A 16,468-nucleotide genomic window follows, 5' to 3' on the forward strand; every position below is an offset into this window, starting at 1 on the left:
TGTAAGCAGGGAAGGGCCTCCTCCTGTAGATCGTCCAACTCTGCTCCTTCTCTTTATGGGGATGGAAAACAAGGCCCAGAGAGGGGAAGGCACTTGCTCAAAGCCACACAGTACAGAGCTGGCAGAGCTGAAGCTAAAGCCCGATCTTCTAAGTCATTCCCAGTATCCCTCCAACTGTCTCTCCCCACAACTGTTGTGTCTACAGGGTGTGAACTGAACAAGGCATGGTAGGCTGAGATGAGTCTCTCCAAAGAGAGGGAGAATTAGGATAGAAGAGGAAGGTGGTTAGCCTGAGCTATCGGAAAGGGGGTTATGGAATCCCATTAACCCATCAGTAGGTACTTTGGAGCCCAACTAAGGAAAAGGCACTGGGTAGGCTCCAGGCCTCAGTTTCCCTACAAAGTAAGTTGAGCAACTTGGATCTCCTCTGCCACCACCTTGGTCTGAGGTGTCATGTCCCCTAAACTAGTCTTCTTGATCCCCTCCCCTTTGAAGTCCATTCTCCCTCTACAAAGCAGCCAGAAGAACTGGCGATCCATGTCCCTACCTCACTGGCTCCCCTTTTGCATTTGGAAGAAGCTAGACTCCTCACCTTTGCCCACATGATCTAGACCTACCAATCACCTTGAACTCTTTCCCCCTTTACTCTCAGCTCTGGTCCCCCGCCTTCCTCAGACACACCAGACTCATTCCCACTTCGGAACTTTTGTATCTCCTGTCCTCTCTACCTAGAATAGCATTCAAATGGCTGGGCCCCATTTATTGGTCAAGTCAAATGCCCCTGGAAACTGGCCTTTCACAGCCTCTCTGTCACATACACCAGACTTAGGCTCTTCTTCACCTTCATCAACATTGAAAATTACTCCGGGCACATGTTTGCTTACTCATCATCTGTCTTCCCCAAGTAGAATGTGAGCTATCTAGGAGCAAGGATCTCATCCAGTCACTCACCGTGTCTGCCTCACTCCTACAATAGTACCTGTACATAGGAAGTGTACAATAACCATGTGAGCAAATGAACACATGATTGCTGAAGGGATGCATGGATGGATGGATCCGTGGGTGGAAGGACTGAGGGGTGGATGGATGGGTAGGTAGAAGAATGGATGGGTGGTTAGGTGGATGGATGGGTGGATGGTTGGGTGGATGGTTGGGTGGGTGGATGGATGGGCAGGAGGAAGGGTAGATGGGTGGATGGATGGATGGGTGGGTTGGTAGAGGAGAGATGGAGGGATGGGTGGATAGGCAGGTGGAAAGATGGATACGTGGGTGGATATGGTGGATGGAAGGGTATGAGCAGTTGCATAGATGGATGAATGAGCTCTAACTATCCTCTGGCTGCATGAATCTGGCCAGGAATGGTAGTGCTTAAAGGAAACCCATCGAAACAAGCCTCCACAGCCATGGACTTTTTAAACTGTAGGCTTGGTGATGAGTTTTCCCCACCCAGCTCCCCAGCACCAAGACCTTGGTCATGAAGCGGCTGCTGCGGCTCCAGTCCCATCTCCGTCTGCATCTCAGCCCCAGCTTAAGCTTCAACTAAGCTCAGACCACAGCCAGTGTCTGCTGTCAGGGAATCAGTGTTCAGCCTGTGCAGAGTGTGCTGCTGGCAAAGGCCTGTCTGCGCTTTCCACCATTCCTTGCAGGGTAAACATGAAGTTAGCGAGCAGCCTGGTTCCCTGCCCTCAGGGCACACAGTGGTTGAGGCTTCAAGGAAAGACATGGCTATGAATTATTTAAGCAAACTGGGAGTTTTATGGAAAGCACTTGATTGAAGAGGAGAGAACCTTGGCTTTGCTCCCCTTGTTTGATATCCCCAGTGAATAGCCTGGAGTATCTCTGACCCTGGGTAAAGACTGGGCCTCTGGCAAGTTTGGGACTTTGAAGAATATTCTAGTAATTCTCAACCTTGTCCACACATTAAAAATCACTGGGGAAGCTATAAAATCCCATTGTTCAGGCTGCACCCTGACAAGGCTACATCAGAATGTCTGGGCCCGGGCCCAGGAAACAGCCTGGAAAGCTGCCCTGAGGTGGGGTGAGACCACTGCCCAGCTGGGGTGAGTTGGGGATGATTCAGACAGGCCAATAGGGCATACCCCTGAGGGTCACAGGAGGGAGATCAACAAGAACAGGGAGAGCATCTGTCTCGGTGGCCTCCTCCAGGCAGGTGCCATGACTACCTTGTCTTATTTAGTTAGCCCCATCTTACAGATGAGAAACTGAGGTCCCACAGCAACCAGTGTCAAAGCCGGGGTGCAAACACAGATCGGACTGACTCCAGATCCAGTGCTCCTGCCAACCACAGAGGAGCCTGGCTTGCCTGAAATCCCTCTGCAGAGTGAGGCCAACGGGGTCCCCTCCAGGAGGCAAAGGAAGGCAGAGTCTTTGAATAACCTCACAGCCATCCCAGGAATTATTCCCTTGTTACAGATTAGGAAAGGGAGTCTTCAAAAAAGGGAAATCATTTGCCCAGAGTCACCCAACCCTCACATTGCAGAGCTGGCATCCAAGCCCAGGTCTGTCTTCCCCCTCAGCTCGGCTGGTCTCTTAGATGATTTAAGCCTAACTGGTCAGTTGCCAGCCTGCGGTGTCTTGTGTTTTGTTTAGAGTTTTAGAAAGCCTTTGTGTGTTTTTTTGTTTGTTTGTTTCGATTTTTTTTTTTTCATCTTTACACCTATCTGCTTGTCTCAGTTGTGTCCTCACAGTGAGACTGGTCTGTCATTTCCTCTTTACCATGATTACTTAGCTTGGGGTGAACCCCAAATGGAAGTAACCCATAGGGACAGTCTCTGTGCCACCAGGGGAGGCTTCACAGGGTCTCCCCGAGATGTCTGTGTTTTCCCCCAAGCGTCCACAACGGGTGGCTGGACCAGATTTCTGCACCCTGGACTAGCCTGCCACCCCTCCTCCCCACCGGTGTGGACCACATTCTGCCCAAGAGCAAACCCAGCCCTAGAGTGGGCGGCTCCGTAGGCCCCTTCACTCCTCCATCCCCCATGGCACAGGTGGTCTGCCACTCACATCATCAGAGCTTCCCCACCTGCTACTCAGTGAAGGTCCTAGAGCCAGCCCACCGTGGGGGACCTTGCAGTAGGGGGAAAGGAACAGATCCAGGAGCGAATGTTGCTTGAGGACTTACTGTATGCCTGCTCGGGGCTGGAGAGTGGGGGTGGTGGTGGCTTCTGCAGTCAGGCAGCACTCAGAGTCCTGGGAGAGAGACAGGTTTGCCACAGAACATACACGGAGGGATGCACAAGGTGGGGAGAGCACCCTGTGGAAAGGGAACCGGAGGCGAGCATCGTGGCAGTGGCCTGGATGGGTGGCGCATGCGCAAAGGCAAGCTGGGGCCATGGAGTCGAGGAGGAGCATGTTTCTTTCTTTTTTTTTTTTTAGATTTTATTTATTTATCAGAGAGAGGGGGGGGGAGAGAGAGCGAGCACAGGCAGACAGAATGGCAGGCAGAGACAGAGGGAGAAGCAGGCTCCCTGCCGAGCAAGGAGCCCGACGTGGGACTCGATCCAAGGACCCTGGGATCATGACCTGAGCCGAAGGCAGCTGCTTAACCAACTGAGCCACCCAGGCGTCCCAGCATGTTTCTTTCAAAATGCTGACCACAAATCGTAATTCCCGTGTGTGTGTGATTTTGTTGGGAATCTCCTAACAGGTGAACTCCCCGAGTAGGGTCCAGGCTGTGTGTTTTCAGGGGCTTCATCCCCTGCCCCGAGCCTCCGCTCATGGAAAACTCAGTGGGAGGAGAGGGATGTGACAGCGAAGAGGCTGGGGCAGGGGACGGACTGGAGAGGAACTGTCCGAGCCAGCAGGTGCTGAGGGCGCCGTGTGAGCAAGTATGCTGAGCTCTGCACGCACAGCGCATTTGATCCTCACAACCGCGCGAGGTGGTTTACGTCCTGTCCCCCTTTCATACATTTACTTGGCAGTCAAGGCCCAGAGGGCCCACAGAACCCGCCAATGTCACACAGCTTGGAATTGACAGAGGTAGGATTTGAACCTGAGGAATCTGCACCTGGGAGCCATGTCTGTGGCATCAGGTTAAACTAGTCCGTTATTTACAGAGAGCAGAGGCCCCTGGAGAATAGATTGGAAGTGGCAGGGCTGCAGGAAGAGGCCTGGCCTCCAGAGGACTCCAGAGGCCTGGCCTGGACCCAGAGTCACAGGCAGTGCCATCACCTCTGTCTCCAGGCTCCCAGGGACTAACAGCAGGGAATGAGGGGCACCCTGGCCTGACACCGCATCCCCCAACTTCCTTAGAGTCTTTACCAGCCGTATCATCTCCTGTGGAAGTTGGGGATAGGAGCCCTCAAAGCCCCTTGCTACCAGAAGAAGCAGCCATCAGGTAGTAGAAAATGCCCAGTTTGGGCATCTGGGGGCCCTTGTACTGGCATGGCTGGGTGACCTGGGATGAGCCACTTATCCTTTTGTCTGTACAGGGCATGACAGCCGTGTGCCAGGGTTGTCGAGGGCATCAAATGAGAAGGTGTATGGTAAGGGCCTGTAGAGAGCAGCTCTTAACTTTCCGTGGGTCCTTTCCGAAAACCAGATAAAACATAGGGACCCTCTTCCCAGGGAAGTGTCACATACAATTTGAGTGGCCTCTGGATCCCCTGGGGCCTGTCCACAGGCCAGCTGGGCTCCAGGTTAAGATTCCCTAACAGAGGACATCGTGGAGGATGGATAAAAATTTTTAAAGATTTTTTTAAAAAAATATTTATACATAGAAGATATAAAAGCTTAAATAAGAGGGGCACCTGGCTGGCTCAGTTGTTAGAGAATATAACTCTTGATCTCAGGGTTGCGAGTTTGAGCCCCACGCTGGGTGTAGAAATTATTTAAAAATAAAATATTTGTTTAACAAAGTCTAAACAAGAGACTCCGTCCAGGGAGCTGCCTTGTGTCCAAGACCCCAGCAGGCACCAGGCCTCAGCCAGGCGAGCGGCAGAACCTCCTACGGCCCCATCAGGGACCACCGCCAGCCGCCAGCCAAGGTCAAGGACCTCCTTTGCCTGGGATGGAGGGCTCAGCAGAGCTGTGTTCACTGCTATCTGCAAAATGTTCATTTTTCCGTCCTCTCCCCCTCCCTTCTCTGTTCCCCCTCCTACGCCTCTCCCCTCTGTCCGACTCCCACCTTGCTCCCAGGCAATAGAGACCTACTTGGTGAATGTCTCTCCTGGGGGGCTGACCTACATTGCTGAGTGGCGAGGGGGGATTCTGGACCACAAGATGGGGCACCTGGCCTGTTTCTCTGGGGGTATGATCGCCCTCGGCGCTGAGGATGCCAAGGAAGAAAAGAGGGCCCACTACCGAGAGCTCGCAGCCCAGATCACCAAGACCTGCCACGAATCATACGCCCGCTCAGGTAACCCGGCAAGGGGAAGGGGCGGAGGAGAGACTGAGGCTAGACACCAGGAAGAACTAGAAAACCAGCAGAGCGGCAGTGAGTGAAGGGAACACACGGTCTTAGGGCGGTCTTGCCTTGGAAGTTATGGAGAATTTGTACAAGGGGTGTGCTGTCGATGCACTGAGACTGTACCCTGAGTGAAAAGGAGAATAGGGGTGATGTATCAAGCACCTGTGCCCACTGTTGTTCAGCATTTGACTTGCACCATTGCTGAACCTCACAACACAGATAAACTGAGGCCCAGAGAGAACTTGGTCGAGGTCCGGTGTAAGGGGCACAGAGTGAAGGGTCCTCCAGGCTTCCTGAGCCTAGCAGATCCCTTCTCCCTGGGCCCTTACCCCTGAGTGTACCTCTGCCCTTCCTCCCCGGCACCCCTCCCTTTTGGGGGGTCTTACCACCTCTAGCACCACCCTGTGTATCACCCTCTTTGAATCAAGATCACCAGAAGGCTTGAGAGCCTCTTGACCTTCCCCACCTAACACTCATTGCAGAATTGTCAAATACTAGAGTCAGAAGGCACATTAAAGAACATGAGCCTTGTCTTACACGTGGGGAAACTGAGTCGTCCCAGAGCAGGGAAGTGACTTCACCAAAGTCACACAGTGCGCAAGTAGCTTCTGATGTCATCTGAGGTCTTCTGATGCCCAGCTTCTTCTTGTGTGCTGCCTCTGCAGACAGTGCCCCTCAGAAAAAGCCCTCCCTTGGGGTCCCCAAGAGGTGCCCACTGCTCTGGGTGTAATCCCAGTCTTGGTTGGAGGAGAGGACCCAAGATTTGCCATAAACCTGGCTCAGGTGCCACTCTGCCACTCACCAGCGGGGTGGCCTCCATTTTCTCATCTGTTCAACGGGAACAATAACACAGGTCTCCCGGGATAAGATACAGGGTCCCATAGAAAGCACATCGCTGGCTGCCTTCAGCCCCAGCATGGAAGGCATGTTTTAGCTTGAAAGATGTCTGCGACCCTCCAGTGGGATGTAGATCTCCTGGAGCTGGTTACACGAAGCCCGCAATTCACAAGGGGGTTCTTACAATGGCTCTGCAGTTCCCTTCAAAGACCCAGAACCGTAAACAAAAAGAAAATCTCAGGAATAATAAAAAGCTCACAATTTGTCTGGGACAACCAACCCAGACCATAAAAGACAACCACGTAAGAGAGCATGCTGTTCCAGCCAGCCTGCCCGTCCACAGACAGCCACGGCAGGCTCTTGTGCCCCGACCCCGTCCACAGCTTGGGCGAAATAGCTCTTTGCTAGTGGCCAGGAGCAGCAGCAAGCATCCAAGAACTTGACGAGGCCGCGGTCCGGCTAATGGTACAGCCCTTCTGTGAAGCCCTCCATGGAAGAGTAGGATGTCCTGCGAGGCTCCGGTCATCTAAGAACAACCTGGGGCTTCTCGGGGTCCTGACCTGATGGGAAGAAGGAAGGCACACTTAGGACCAGAGCCCGGCACTTGACCGACTCAGGGTGTGCAGGTGCTGAAGGGAGGAGAAGCTGACCCCTCTCGCCTAAACTCAGGGCCTAGAGTCTCAGACCCAGGAGGGAAAGAACAAGAGCACAGTCCAGGGAAAGGGCATCAGACAGATCCGTGTCACATCCCAGCTCAGTCACAGCTCGCTCTGTTACCTTGGACAAATTACTTAGCCTCTCTGATCCTCAGTTTCCATATGCCTGAGAGAGAGACCCTAATATCTACCTTAGAAAAAACAAAAGAAGAAAAAAACAAAAACAACATTTGTTAAGGATCGAAATAATGCACCTAAAGCACCCAGCACAGCCCTTGAAATCAGTGGTGGCTGTGGTGGTTATAATTATGGCCTTCCAGCAAATAGGCACCAGATTGTCCAAAAACAAACCAGTGACCAAAAAAACCCACAAAAAACTGAGGGGTGCCTGCATGGCTCAGTGAGTTGGTCCTGGGATCGGCCCCACATTATGGCCCCACATTATTGGGCTCCCAGCTCAGCGGGGAGCCTGCTTCCCCCTCTGCCCCTCCCCCAGCTCAGCTCATTGTCTTTCTCTCTTTCTCTCCTTCCCCCCTTCCTCTGCCTCTCTTTCCCATACGTGGTTTCTCTCTCAAATAAATAAATAATCTTAAAAAAAAAAAAAAACAAAAAAACCCCAAAACCAAAACATCTCAAACCTCTTTAAGCGCTCTTTATCTAGCTGCCTCTGCCTGAGAATGTGCCTTCTGGGCAGTTCTTCCCCGGTCTGAGCTCAGCAGTGTCCCAGCCTGTCAGCTCTGGAAGGCTCCTTCTGGGAGCCTCATTTCCCTGAGAAAGGGGTCTTTCTCTGTGGAGAAGCAGCACCGCAGATCAGCATGTTAAAGAACCTGCTAAGTCCCGCAGACTTAGCAGGAAACTGTTTCACTTCATTGACCCCCTGTTCCCCAAACGTCCTTGGCTGGTTAACATCCTTTCCTGGCTGGTTAACATCTTGCTGAGTTTATGTCTCAAAACACAAGTTGGGGAACATCTCCCAAACCTTTCTCTCCCCAGATTACTGCATAGTTCATTTGGACTCTCAGATTCTAAAACTACACAATGTTCGAGGCCTCAAGGGTCTTGCTTTGGCCTGCCTAGGCCAAGAGGGAAGCTGGGCCTTGCCAGGCTCGGCAGGGCAGGCAAGGGTTCGGCCTGGGCCAGTCAACCTGCCAGGGCTTCCAGGCCACTGAGAGTGCTCCTGGGGCAGCTGGGTCCTGAAAAGCAGGAGCTGGGAGATCTGACCCAGGTCCTCTGCTTGGTCCTCTCCGCAGATACCAAACTGGGGCCCGAGGCCTTCTGGTTTAACTCGGGCAGGGAGGCCGTGGCCACGCAGCTGAGCGAGAGCTACTACATCCTGCGGCCCGAGGTGGTGGAGAGCTACATGTACCTGTGGCGACAGACCCACGACCCCATCTACAGGGAGTGGGGCTGGGAGGTGGTGCTGGTGAGTGCGCTGGGCGGGAGGGTGGGGGGCCGACTGCGTGACAGGTGCCCCGGGAATTCAGGCAGGGTCCAAAACCCCCCCGAGCTCAGGCACAGAGAGGAAGGTCACACCAGGTTGACATCTGGCTCAGGTTCCGAATGCAAAGGGTCAAGGTGTAGTTGCAGAGCCAAGAGTCCCCGGCTGGATAAAAGTGGGCCGGGAAATTAATGGAGAGGGTTCTGGGCACCCATAGCCTTTGGGGCCCAGGCTTCAGGGCCAGCAAACTTTGAGGGCTAAAGGCAGGGCGGAAGCCAGAGGGACACAGAGCGCATGCAGTCACTACCCTCTGACCTTGAAGCCTGAGATGGTTTCAGATTTCTCCTCTCAAACAGAAATAGGCTGCCTCCCTCCTCTGCCCAAAGCCAGCTGTGCCCTGGGCGGCCCCCACCTATCTCTGGGCTCTGTTCCCCACTACTAGCTCACTTGTCCCCAACCACCCAGCAGGGAACGGGTGTCAAAGGCAAGTATGGAAAGTCCAGAAAGATGGGTCTTGAGGGATGCTAAGTCTTCTCTGTCCAGCCCCTTCCCAACTTTCCCTAGGGCCCCCTGCTCTCAGAGGCATAGACTGTCCTGGGGAGAGCCACACCCAGGACATTATACTTGGGGAGGGCTGAGGTTCACCTCTGTGGTTCAGAATCCCCCTGCTTCCCCAAAGGCCCCATTCTCGACCAGTGAAAACCAAGTAAGTGTTCTGTGCTCCTGGGACTTCAGTGTGTAAAAATGGCATTTATATACAAGAGCAGACAGCCGGGGGCCTCCCACCTCTGGACCAGGGACCGAATCTCCATAGGGAATCCGTGGGGTGTGCTAAGTCCAGTCCCCAAGTCCCAGCCTTCCGCTGCCTTCCTCTGTCCACCGCTGTGGGTGAGTCTGTCGGCTCAGCCTGGTTCCCTGCAGGGCCAAAAGAATGTCCTCTGAGTTCATTTTTTTTTTTTTTTAAGATTTCATTCATGCATCCGACAGAGCACAAGTAGGCAGAGAGGCAGGCAGAAAGAGAGGAAGCAGGCTCCCTGAGGGGCAGAGAGCCCGATGCGGGGCTCGATCCCAGGACTCCAAAATCATAACCTGAGCTGAAGGCAGAGGCTTTATCCCACTGAGCCACCCAGGTACCCTGTGTCCTCTGAGTCCAGACTAGGAGAGGAGCTCAAGCCGGCAGCCAGCTGGGACTAAGCTCTCAGCCCCGGAGGCAGGGCGGCTGAGCCCTCGAACAATAATTTGGCTTTCTGCTTCCACAAATGCCAGGGGTCCCCAGCAGAGTGGTCCGGGGCCTGCCTGTTCACGACCTGGGCAGGCACGAATCTTGCGGGGGGGCCTCTCCTCTCCCTGCACCAAAGCTGCCTCCCTTTTCTTCAGGCCTTGGAGAAATACTGTCGGACAGAAGCTGGTTTCTCCGGGATCCAAGACGTGTACAGCAGTGTCCCCAACCACGACAACAAGCAGCAGACTTTCTTTCTAGCGGAGACACTAAAGTGAGTTGGGGTTTGGCCGGTGTTCTTTCCAGAGGGAAACTGGGACTTTCTTAGGGTTGGAGGGAGGAGGAGGCAAGGCCTGGGGTCAGCAGTTCCTCCCTTCACCACCAGGTTCTGCCATCACGGGGGGGCCCATGGCTAGGGGGCCTGGGGTCCCCAGGATGCCCCTCAGGCCAAGTGGGTTTCTCCCCTCAGAAAGAGACCAGACAGCACCCCAACTCCAAGTACGAGCGGTGTGCTAAGTTAATTTCTGTAACCTGTCTCCTTGGGTCCCTGGGATCTCTGAAACCATGTCCTCTTCTGTAAAATGGGAGGAATGATGGTGACGGTAGTCACTGCCGTTGACCTTCCTCTACAGCTTTGCTCCTGCGCTGTTCCCTCACTTTCTGGGGGTGGAAGTCAGCCACCCCGTTTCCTTGCTCTTCCCCAAACCTTGTGCTTTACCCTTTGCAATGGATTGGAATAGTCCATTCCTTTGGCTTGGGGAGTTGGAGTTCTGGAGTCACAACTCCCTATTCATTTTAGTGTCCTAACATCTGCTTTAGTCTAGAGTCTCCTGGGGGGCACCTCAGGGAGCAGCCTAAGAGTTTGGACTGGTGCAGTACTCAGGCCACCATGAAAAGAAAGAAGAATCTAAGCCATAAGGGGACCTGGCCGGCCTCTCCTCCAGGCGGCGCAAGTACCTGAGTGAAGGCAGATGGGTACAACCTAACAGAGGAAGGCCAGGGGCAGAGCCAGAGTTAAACCAGGTCTGACTGCCCCAGATCTCAGTGCTCTCCTCAGCATCCACAGTGCCTTCCCTGGGACCAGTGCTGCAGGTAGTACCTGGATCTCAAACCTCCCTGCACCCTTAGCCACAGTCCAGTGTGGCGGAAGCCTCTGAGACTGGCTGCCAGTGGTCCCCTTTTCCCCAGTGCCCTCACCAGCTTTGTCTTGCTTCCCTCCCTGCCCCGGGGGCACAGGTATCTCTATCTTCTGTTCTCTGAAGATGACATGCTCTCCCTGGAAGACTGGGTGTTCAACACAGAGGCCCACCCCCTCCCCGTGAATCACTCGGACAGCTCCAGCAGGGTTGGGGGCCGACTCTGACCCGTCTCCCTGCCGCACCCAGGGCCCCGGAGGGCTGCCTTGCCTTTTCAGGATTTGGGACTGTTCTCAAAGGGATTGGGAACATAGGCCCCACTCCTGGCAGACCCAGGGCAGATGTGTCGGACAAGAAACTTCTTTTCCTCTGTGAGGAGACAGGACTTGGAGACGCAGTGGTGTCCCCCCAGGCCCAGACTTTCCTTTCTACGGAGAATTTCTATGAAACCCACTCACTTGCCATTGTAGGGCCCAGTGAATGGAGGTTTGCATATTGTCCCCATGCCTTTTGATTCACTTCCTCTCATTTGGGGAGGGGTTTTTTTTGTTTGTTTGTTTTGCTTGATTTTGCCTTTTCTCTGCAGTTGTGTTTTATCACAAGTTACAAATATAGTTTCAGAATCATGGGCTTTCCAAAGCAGCAGCATCTTGAGAAACTAAACCTTATAAAGTGTTTGCACACAGACCTTGACCCCATTTTCTAGATCTTAAATGCCTTCTGCCCAACATTTACTATACGTTCAACTATGCGGCATTTACCTTATGATTTGAGGGGGCGTTCCCTTTTTATTTGGCCTCAATGTTAGCGAATCACTAGTGCTATTTTCATTATTGTAATGGGAAAATCTGTAAACTTACAATAAAAGAGTTTATTGAATAAGAAATACAACTGGGTTCATTGCACAACAGTGACTCCTGGGAAAACCACAGCAATGTTATCACCCAGAAAAATAATCCACCAGCAGTTGATGTGTCAGACAATTTAGTCACGACTCCAACTTCTATTGCCTTCCCTTAAATTTGTCTTAAAAATTCAGGAAGGTTGAAGCCCATCCTTTAAATGGAGTTGGATGTTTATACTTAAGGCTTGGAAGAGGCCCAGAGAGGGCCAGCAGCTTGCCTGAGGTCATCAGCTGGTAGAGGCAGGGGGGAGCCCAGTCCCTACAGTGTGTTCAGGACCCCTGTTGTGTGTCCATCGGTTCTCATTCAGGAGACACGTGGTGAGTGCCCGTAGGAGACCAGACACTGGGCTAGCTGCTAGGGACACAGCCGGGAGTGAAACAGTTGTAAGCCCTGGCCTCAGGGAGCATACAGCCAAGGAGGGGAAAGATGGCCTGTAAAGTAGACGGACAGATAAGCAACATGACTGTGAGTCACGTGAACTGCTACAGAGGAGATGTGGGGCCGAGGCGCCTGTGGCCAGGGATCATCTTAGGGCAGCAAGGAGAGCCTCTCTGAGCAGCTGACTTTCAAGCTGAGACCTGGAAGATAAGAACAAGCAGCGGGAGGAGTATCCCACAAACCCCCTCCCCAGTGACATTACCTGCTCCCCCCTCCCACCCAGAGGCCCAACACCTTGAGGCCATGTACAGAACAAGGAGTTGAGGCAGGTTGCCCCACAGCTGACCACACAGGGGCATTCTGAACCCTCCCCCATGCTCAGCTGCATTGTTTTGGCCATCATAAACTTGAGTAGTCCCTGGGGTACTGGAGCCCTAGGCCAAGTGACCTGGCTTTATGTCCACACAGTGGGACCCTGGATAGGTCACCTCACCTCTCGGGCCATTCTTCCATCAAACAGAGGGAGGAACCTCCCACATTCCAAGGTTGCTGTGAGAATAAGTGGGACCCACTGGCGCCCTGGCCATATGGGAAGGGCTTCTTCCTTGTTCTGGAGACGCAGATGCTTCCAGAATCTTCTTAAGTAGTCAGAATTATGGGGGAGCCATCCCCATGGCAGGAAACCTGGTGTTTGGTGAGTAAGTCCCTGCCTGAACCCAGGAAGTCACTTCACTTTTGACAGCCTCTGGAGACCTGCCTGTGTTTATTAAAACAAATAAACAAACAAAAACACACACACACCAAAAAAAACAAAAGTAAAACAGAAAAACCCACTGTACAAGCATTGTTGAAAAGGTGAGGAATATCTTTATGCTAAGCAGAAAGAAAACCATCCACCATTCTACCCTCCAGAATGAATACTGTTATATTTTCTTCTAGATCTTTTTCTATGAATGTACAGAATATATTTTGCAACATGGCACCATACTGTGCATACTGTTCTACTGTAATCTGCTTTTGCTCTCAGCTATATATTGTGAAGATCTTTCCATGTCAACAAATACATCTTTATCACTGTTCCTGGCTGTGGAATATTCCATCGTGTTCTGTATCATGCGTTCTGGATCTAAGCCCCTATTTCTGGACATTTGGGTTTGTGACAGTTGGGGCTCTCAGTTACAAATAATAGAAAACTCTGTCTAGCTTACACCAAAAAAAGGAGGGGGTGGGAGGGAGAGAGGGAAGGGAGGAAGGAAGGAAGGGGGGAAAAAAAGAAAAAGAACATATTGAAGTGCTTTGCGGTGACTCATGGGATCTCAGGAGAGTGAACAGTCCAACCACAAGAAGGACTAGGAAGAGGACGTGGCCAGGAATCCAAGCAGCAAGAACCAAGGGGGCAGTCTCCCCAGTACCCCCCATCAGGACAGGTGAATTCAAACATTTCCAGATCCTACTGCCGCCCTTCAAAGAAGCGGGCTTCCCATTGGCCCAGCGTGAGTCACGTGCTCCCAGCTGGCAGCCGGTCGGGCATCCTGAATGAGGGACCCGCTGGGACCCCATGCAATGCCCCACGGGCTGTTCCCAGGAGCAGAAAAGGAAGTTTGCTGCCGAGATAATGAAGCCACGCACTTCATTTTGCCTTTTGTGAAGGCAAAACAGCAGGACTCTGCAGGTTCTGCTTTGATTGTTTTCAGTATTTTAAAGAGAGTTATGAAAGCATCCTTGACCATTCCTCCCTCGCCTCTGGTTCTGCGCCTCAGAATCCGCTCCTGGAATGTCTCACCATTGCAAAGCCCCTTGGCAGTTCCCCAAGGCCCCCCGGGCTTCCCCGCTGGGCCCATATCGCTGTATGTTACCCTCCCTCCCACCCTGCCACCAGCCTTCTGTCTTCTGCGTTATCCCTGGGGGCAAGTTGTAAAAATGAATATTTTAAAATTCATCCTCCAGGAGGGCCTTGCAGGTGGAGAAATACCATTCTTTTGGCAACTTAACTCCATTCCAGGGATAAAAATAAGTAAGGCCCAAGGTAGGCTGAGCGGAGAGAGAAATTAAGGGATGAGTCATCTTCATGGAAGGAGGAGCCACGGAATCGGAATCCCGGTTCTGGAACCAGTGCTGGCGGTGGACCCTTCTTCCCCCGCCAAGGGTCAGCGTGCTGCCAGTCTCTTTCGGAGTCTCGTCGGAGGGAACCACCTTTTGCACCTGTTTTCTTCATGGAGGGGCGGGAGGCTGGTTCCTGCCAGAAAGCTTGATCAGCAGCTGGTTCCCAGCACTGAGGCTGGGGAGCGCTCCACTCCTGAGAAACTGGACAGAGCCCTTCTCCAGATGCTTCTTTTTAATCCCTGTGTTTGTGAAGATGTTTTGTGCATCATGTTGTGTCCTTGGCAGTTGGCAAAGTTCAAATACGAGTGCACTGGGAAGAATAGCAAAAGCAGAAAATCTGGTTTAAAGGCAGCATCCTTGAGACCCATGATGTGAATCTCACCTCGGCCTCCTTGGCTTTGGGGAGGGACTTCTTCAAGGTTCGCCAACGTGCTGGAGACAGGGAAGGGCCAGCTCCTCCCAGGTCCCCCACGGGGGCTCTGCTCCTTGATTATGTGGCACACAGACACTCAGCCGTCTGTGACTAAAGCTCAATCACACGGTAATGGGGGTGCTAATGCTATTTTTTAGTATCCAAAAATATGTTTGGTTCCCTATATTTGGAACAATACTTTGATCCTGCTTCTCCTGTCTCTTAAGACAGAGCTTCTCAAACTTGAACGTGCACCTGAATCACCTGGGGATCTTGTTAAAATGCAGATTCATATTCAGCAGGTCAGGCACGGAGCCCAAGCTCCTGAGTTTCTAACAAGCTCCCAGGAGATGCGGATACTGCCGGGCCTGAGACCACACTGAGTAGCGAGGCCTCTGCTAATGCCTGCTCCTTTGGTTTCTGCTCATCTGCTCCCATGGAGGGGCCCCTGCGTGGCGCAGTGGGTTAATCTTCCGACTCTGGTTTTCAGCTCAGGTCCTGATCTCAGAGTCATGAGATCAAGCCCAGTGTCAGGTTCGGGCTCAGCAAGGAGCCTGGGATCCTCTCCCTCTGCCCCTCCTGCTCGTGCTCTCCCTCTCAAATAAATAAATAAATCTTTAAAAAAAATTATTTGCAGGGCGCCTGGGTGGCTCAGTTGGTTTAGCGGCTGCCTTCGGCTCAGGTCATGATTCCAGGGTCCTGGGATCGACATTAAGCCCCCACATCGGGCTCTCAGCAGAGAGCCTGCTTCGCTCTCCACTCTGCCTGCTGCTCTGCTTACTTGTGCTCTCTCTCTAGCTCTCTGTCAAATAAATAAATAAAATCTTTTGAAAAAATTATTTGCATCCATGGAGTCGTAACCTCCCCCAAATTGAGGGGCTCAGGTGTTGGAATGGCATCTGCCTTGGTGGCAGAGGAAGCTATCACCTCCATCAGCGGCTCCCCGCGGCCTCCAGCATAGTCTGGATGAGACAGGAGCTGGCTTGCTGGTGGCTTAGGAGAACTTTCTGTGGTGATGGAAATCCTCTATCTCTGTGCTGTCTAATAGGACGGCCCCAGGTGGATATTGAACACTTAAAATGTGGCAAGCACGACTGAGGAACTAAATTTAAAATTTTATTTCATTTTAATTAAATTTAAATAGCCATAGGTGGTCACTGGGTGCCATTTTGGACAGTTCAGTCCTAGGATCTAGAAAACCAGTCCTCTGCTCACTGAATCCTTGTCCCACTGGACCCTCTACCACCTGCATCATTACAAAACTAATCTTAGCACAAAATATATTGTTTGGGGAGGTGAGGGTTCCCTTGGACGTACCTGTTTAAACTCATTCCGGTGTCTGTTTTCAACAACAGCCTCTGGTTTTTGTTTTGTTTTGTTCTCACCCACTGTATGTCTGCAAATCTGCGTGCATTAGGTCAATCTGAAAATCAGAAAGGCAGGACAGGAGAGGGTGAGCACGGACTGACTGAAACCATGGACCTGCCCTTTCCCTGGGCTGTGTGACCTTGGGCAAGCCCCTTAACCTCTCTGAGCCTCTGCCTGTCTCTGTGGAAAGGGAGGGAGATTTCGAGGGTTAATTGAGTTCCCCAGTGTAGTAACTCAGTACATATAGTAATGATTGTTACTGCTATTATGTGAACGCTCTCTGTAAACTAGAAAACACTGCTGTCAAAAATCCTTCTTTTTAAACAAAATGCTCTGAAACTTGGAGGAAACTGCATCAACCAGGCCCAGGAGACAACCCCTAATCTCAAAGCAATAAATCTGAACATTTTCTGCTTTTCACGTTGAGCAAGCATTTTGCCGTTAGCCCTGAATCTATGAAATCGGGAAACTGGGGTAAAGATCCAAGGACTTCCAGGGGCTGGCCTGGTTGGGGGGGTGGCGGGGGGAGGCTGTCAGGGAGACAGGGGGAAGGGGGCTGCTGCTTAAAGAAGATGCTGGGAGCTTGCC

At 52.3% G+C, this 16,468-nt stretch overlaps 1 protein-coding gene across 1 annotated transcript in view; it reads left to right on the forward strand.

The window, feature by feature from the left end:
• The window catches only part of MAN1C1 (mannosidase alpha class 1C member 1), a gene marked incomplete at its 5' end in the record, with an annotated part of 136,445 nt that extends 124,845 nt beyond the window's left edge, over positions 1–11,600 (forward strand). Inside the window, 4 exons of the mRNA XM_082684700.1 lie at positions 5,158–5,377; positions 8,172–8,344; positions 9,737–9,852; positions 10,815–11,600. Of these exons, the coding sequence (XP_082540826.1) occupies positions 5,158–5,377; positions 8,172–8,344; positions 9,737–9,852; positions 10,815–10,941 (636 nt within the window). The 3' untranslated portion in view covers positions 10,942–11,600. The remainder of the gene's footprint in view (positions 1–5,157; positions 5,378–8,171; positions 8,345–9,736; positions 9,853–10,814) is intronic.
• Between the last annotated feature and the right edge of the window lie 4,868 nt (positions 11,601–16,468).

This window comes from Mustela nivalis (genome assembly GCF_964662115.1).
Source record: "Mustela nivalis genome assembly, chromosome: 10".
In the NCBI taxonomy this organism is placed as follows: Eukaryota; Metazoa; Chordata; class Mammalia; order Carnivora; family Mustelidae; genus Mustela; species Mustela nivalis.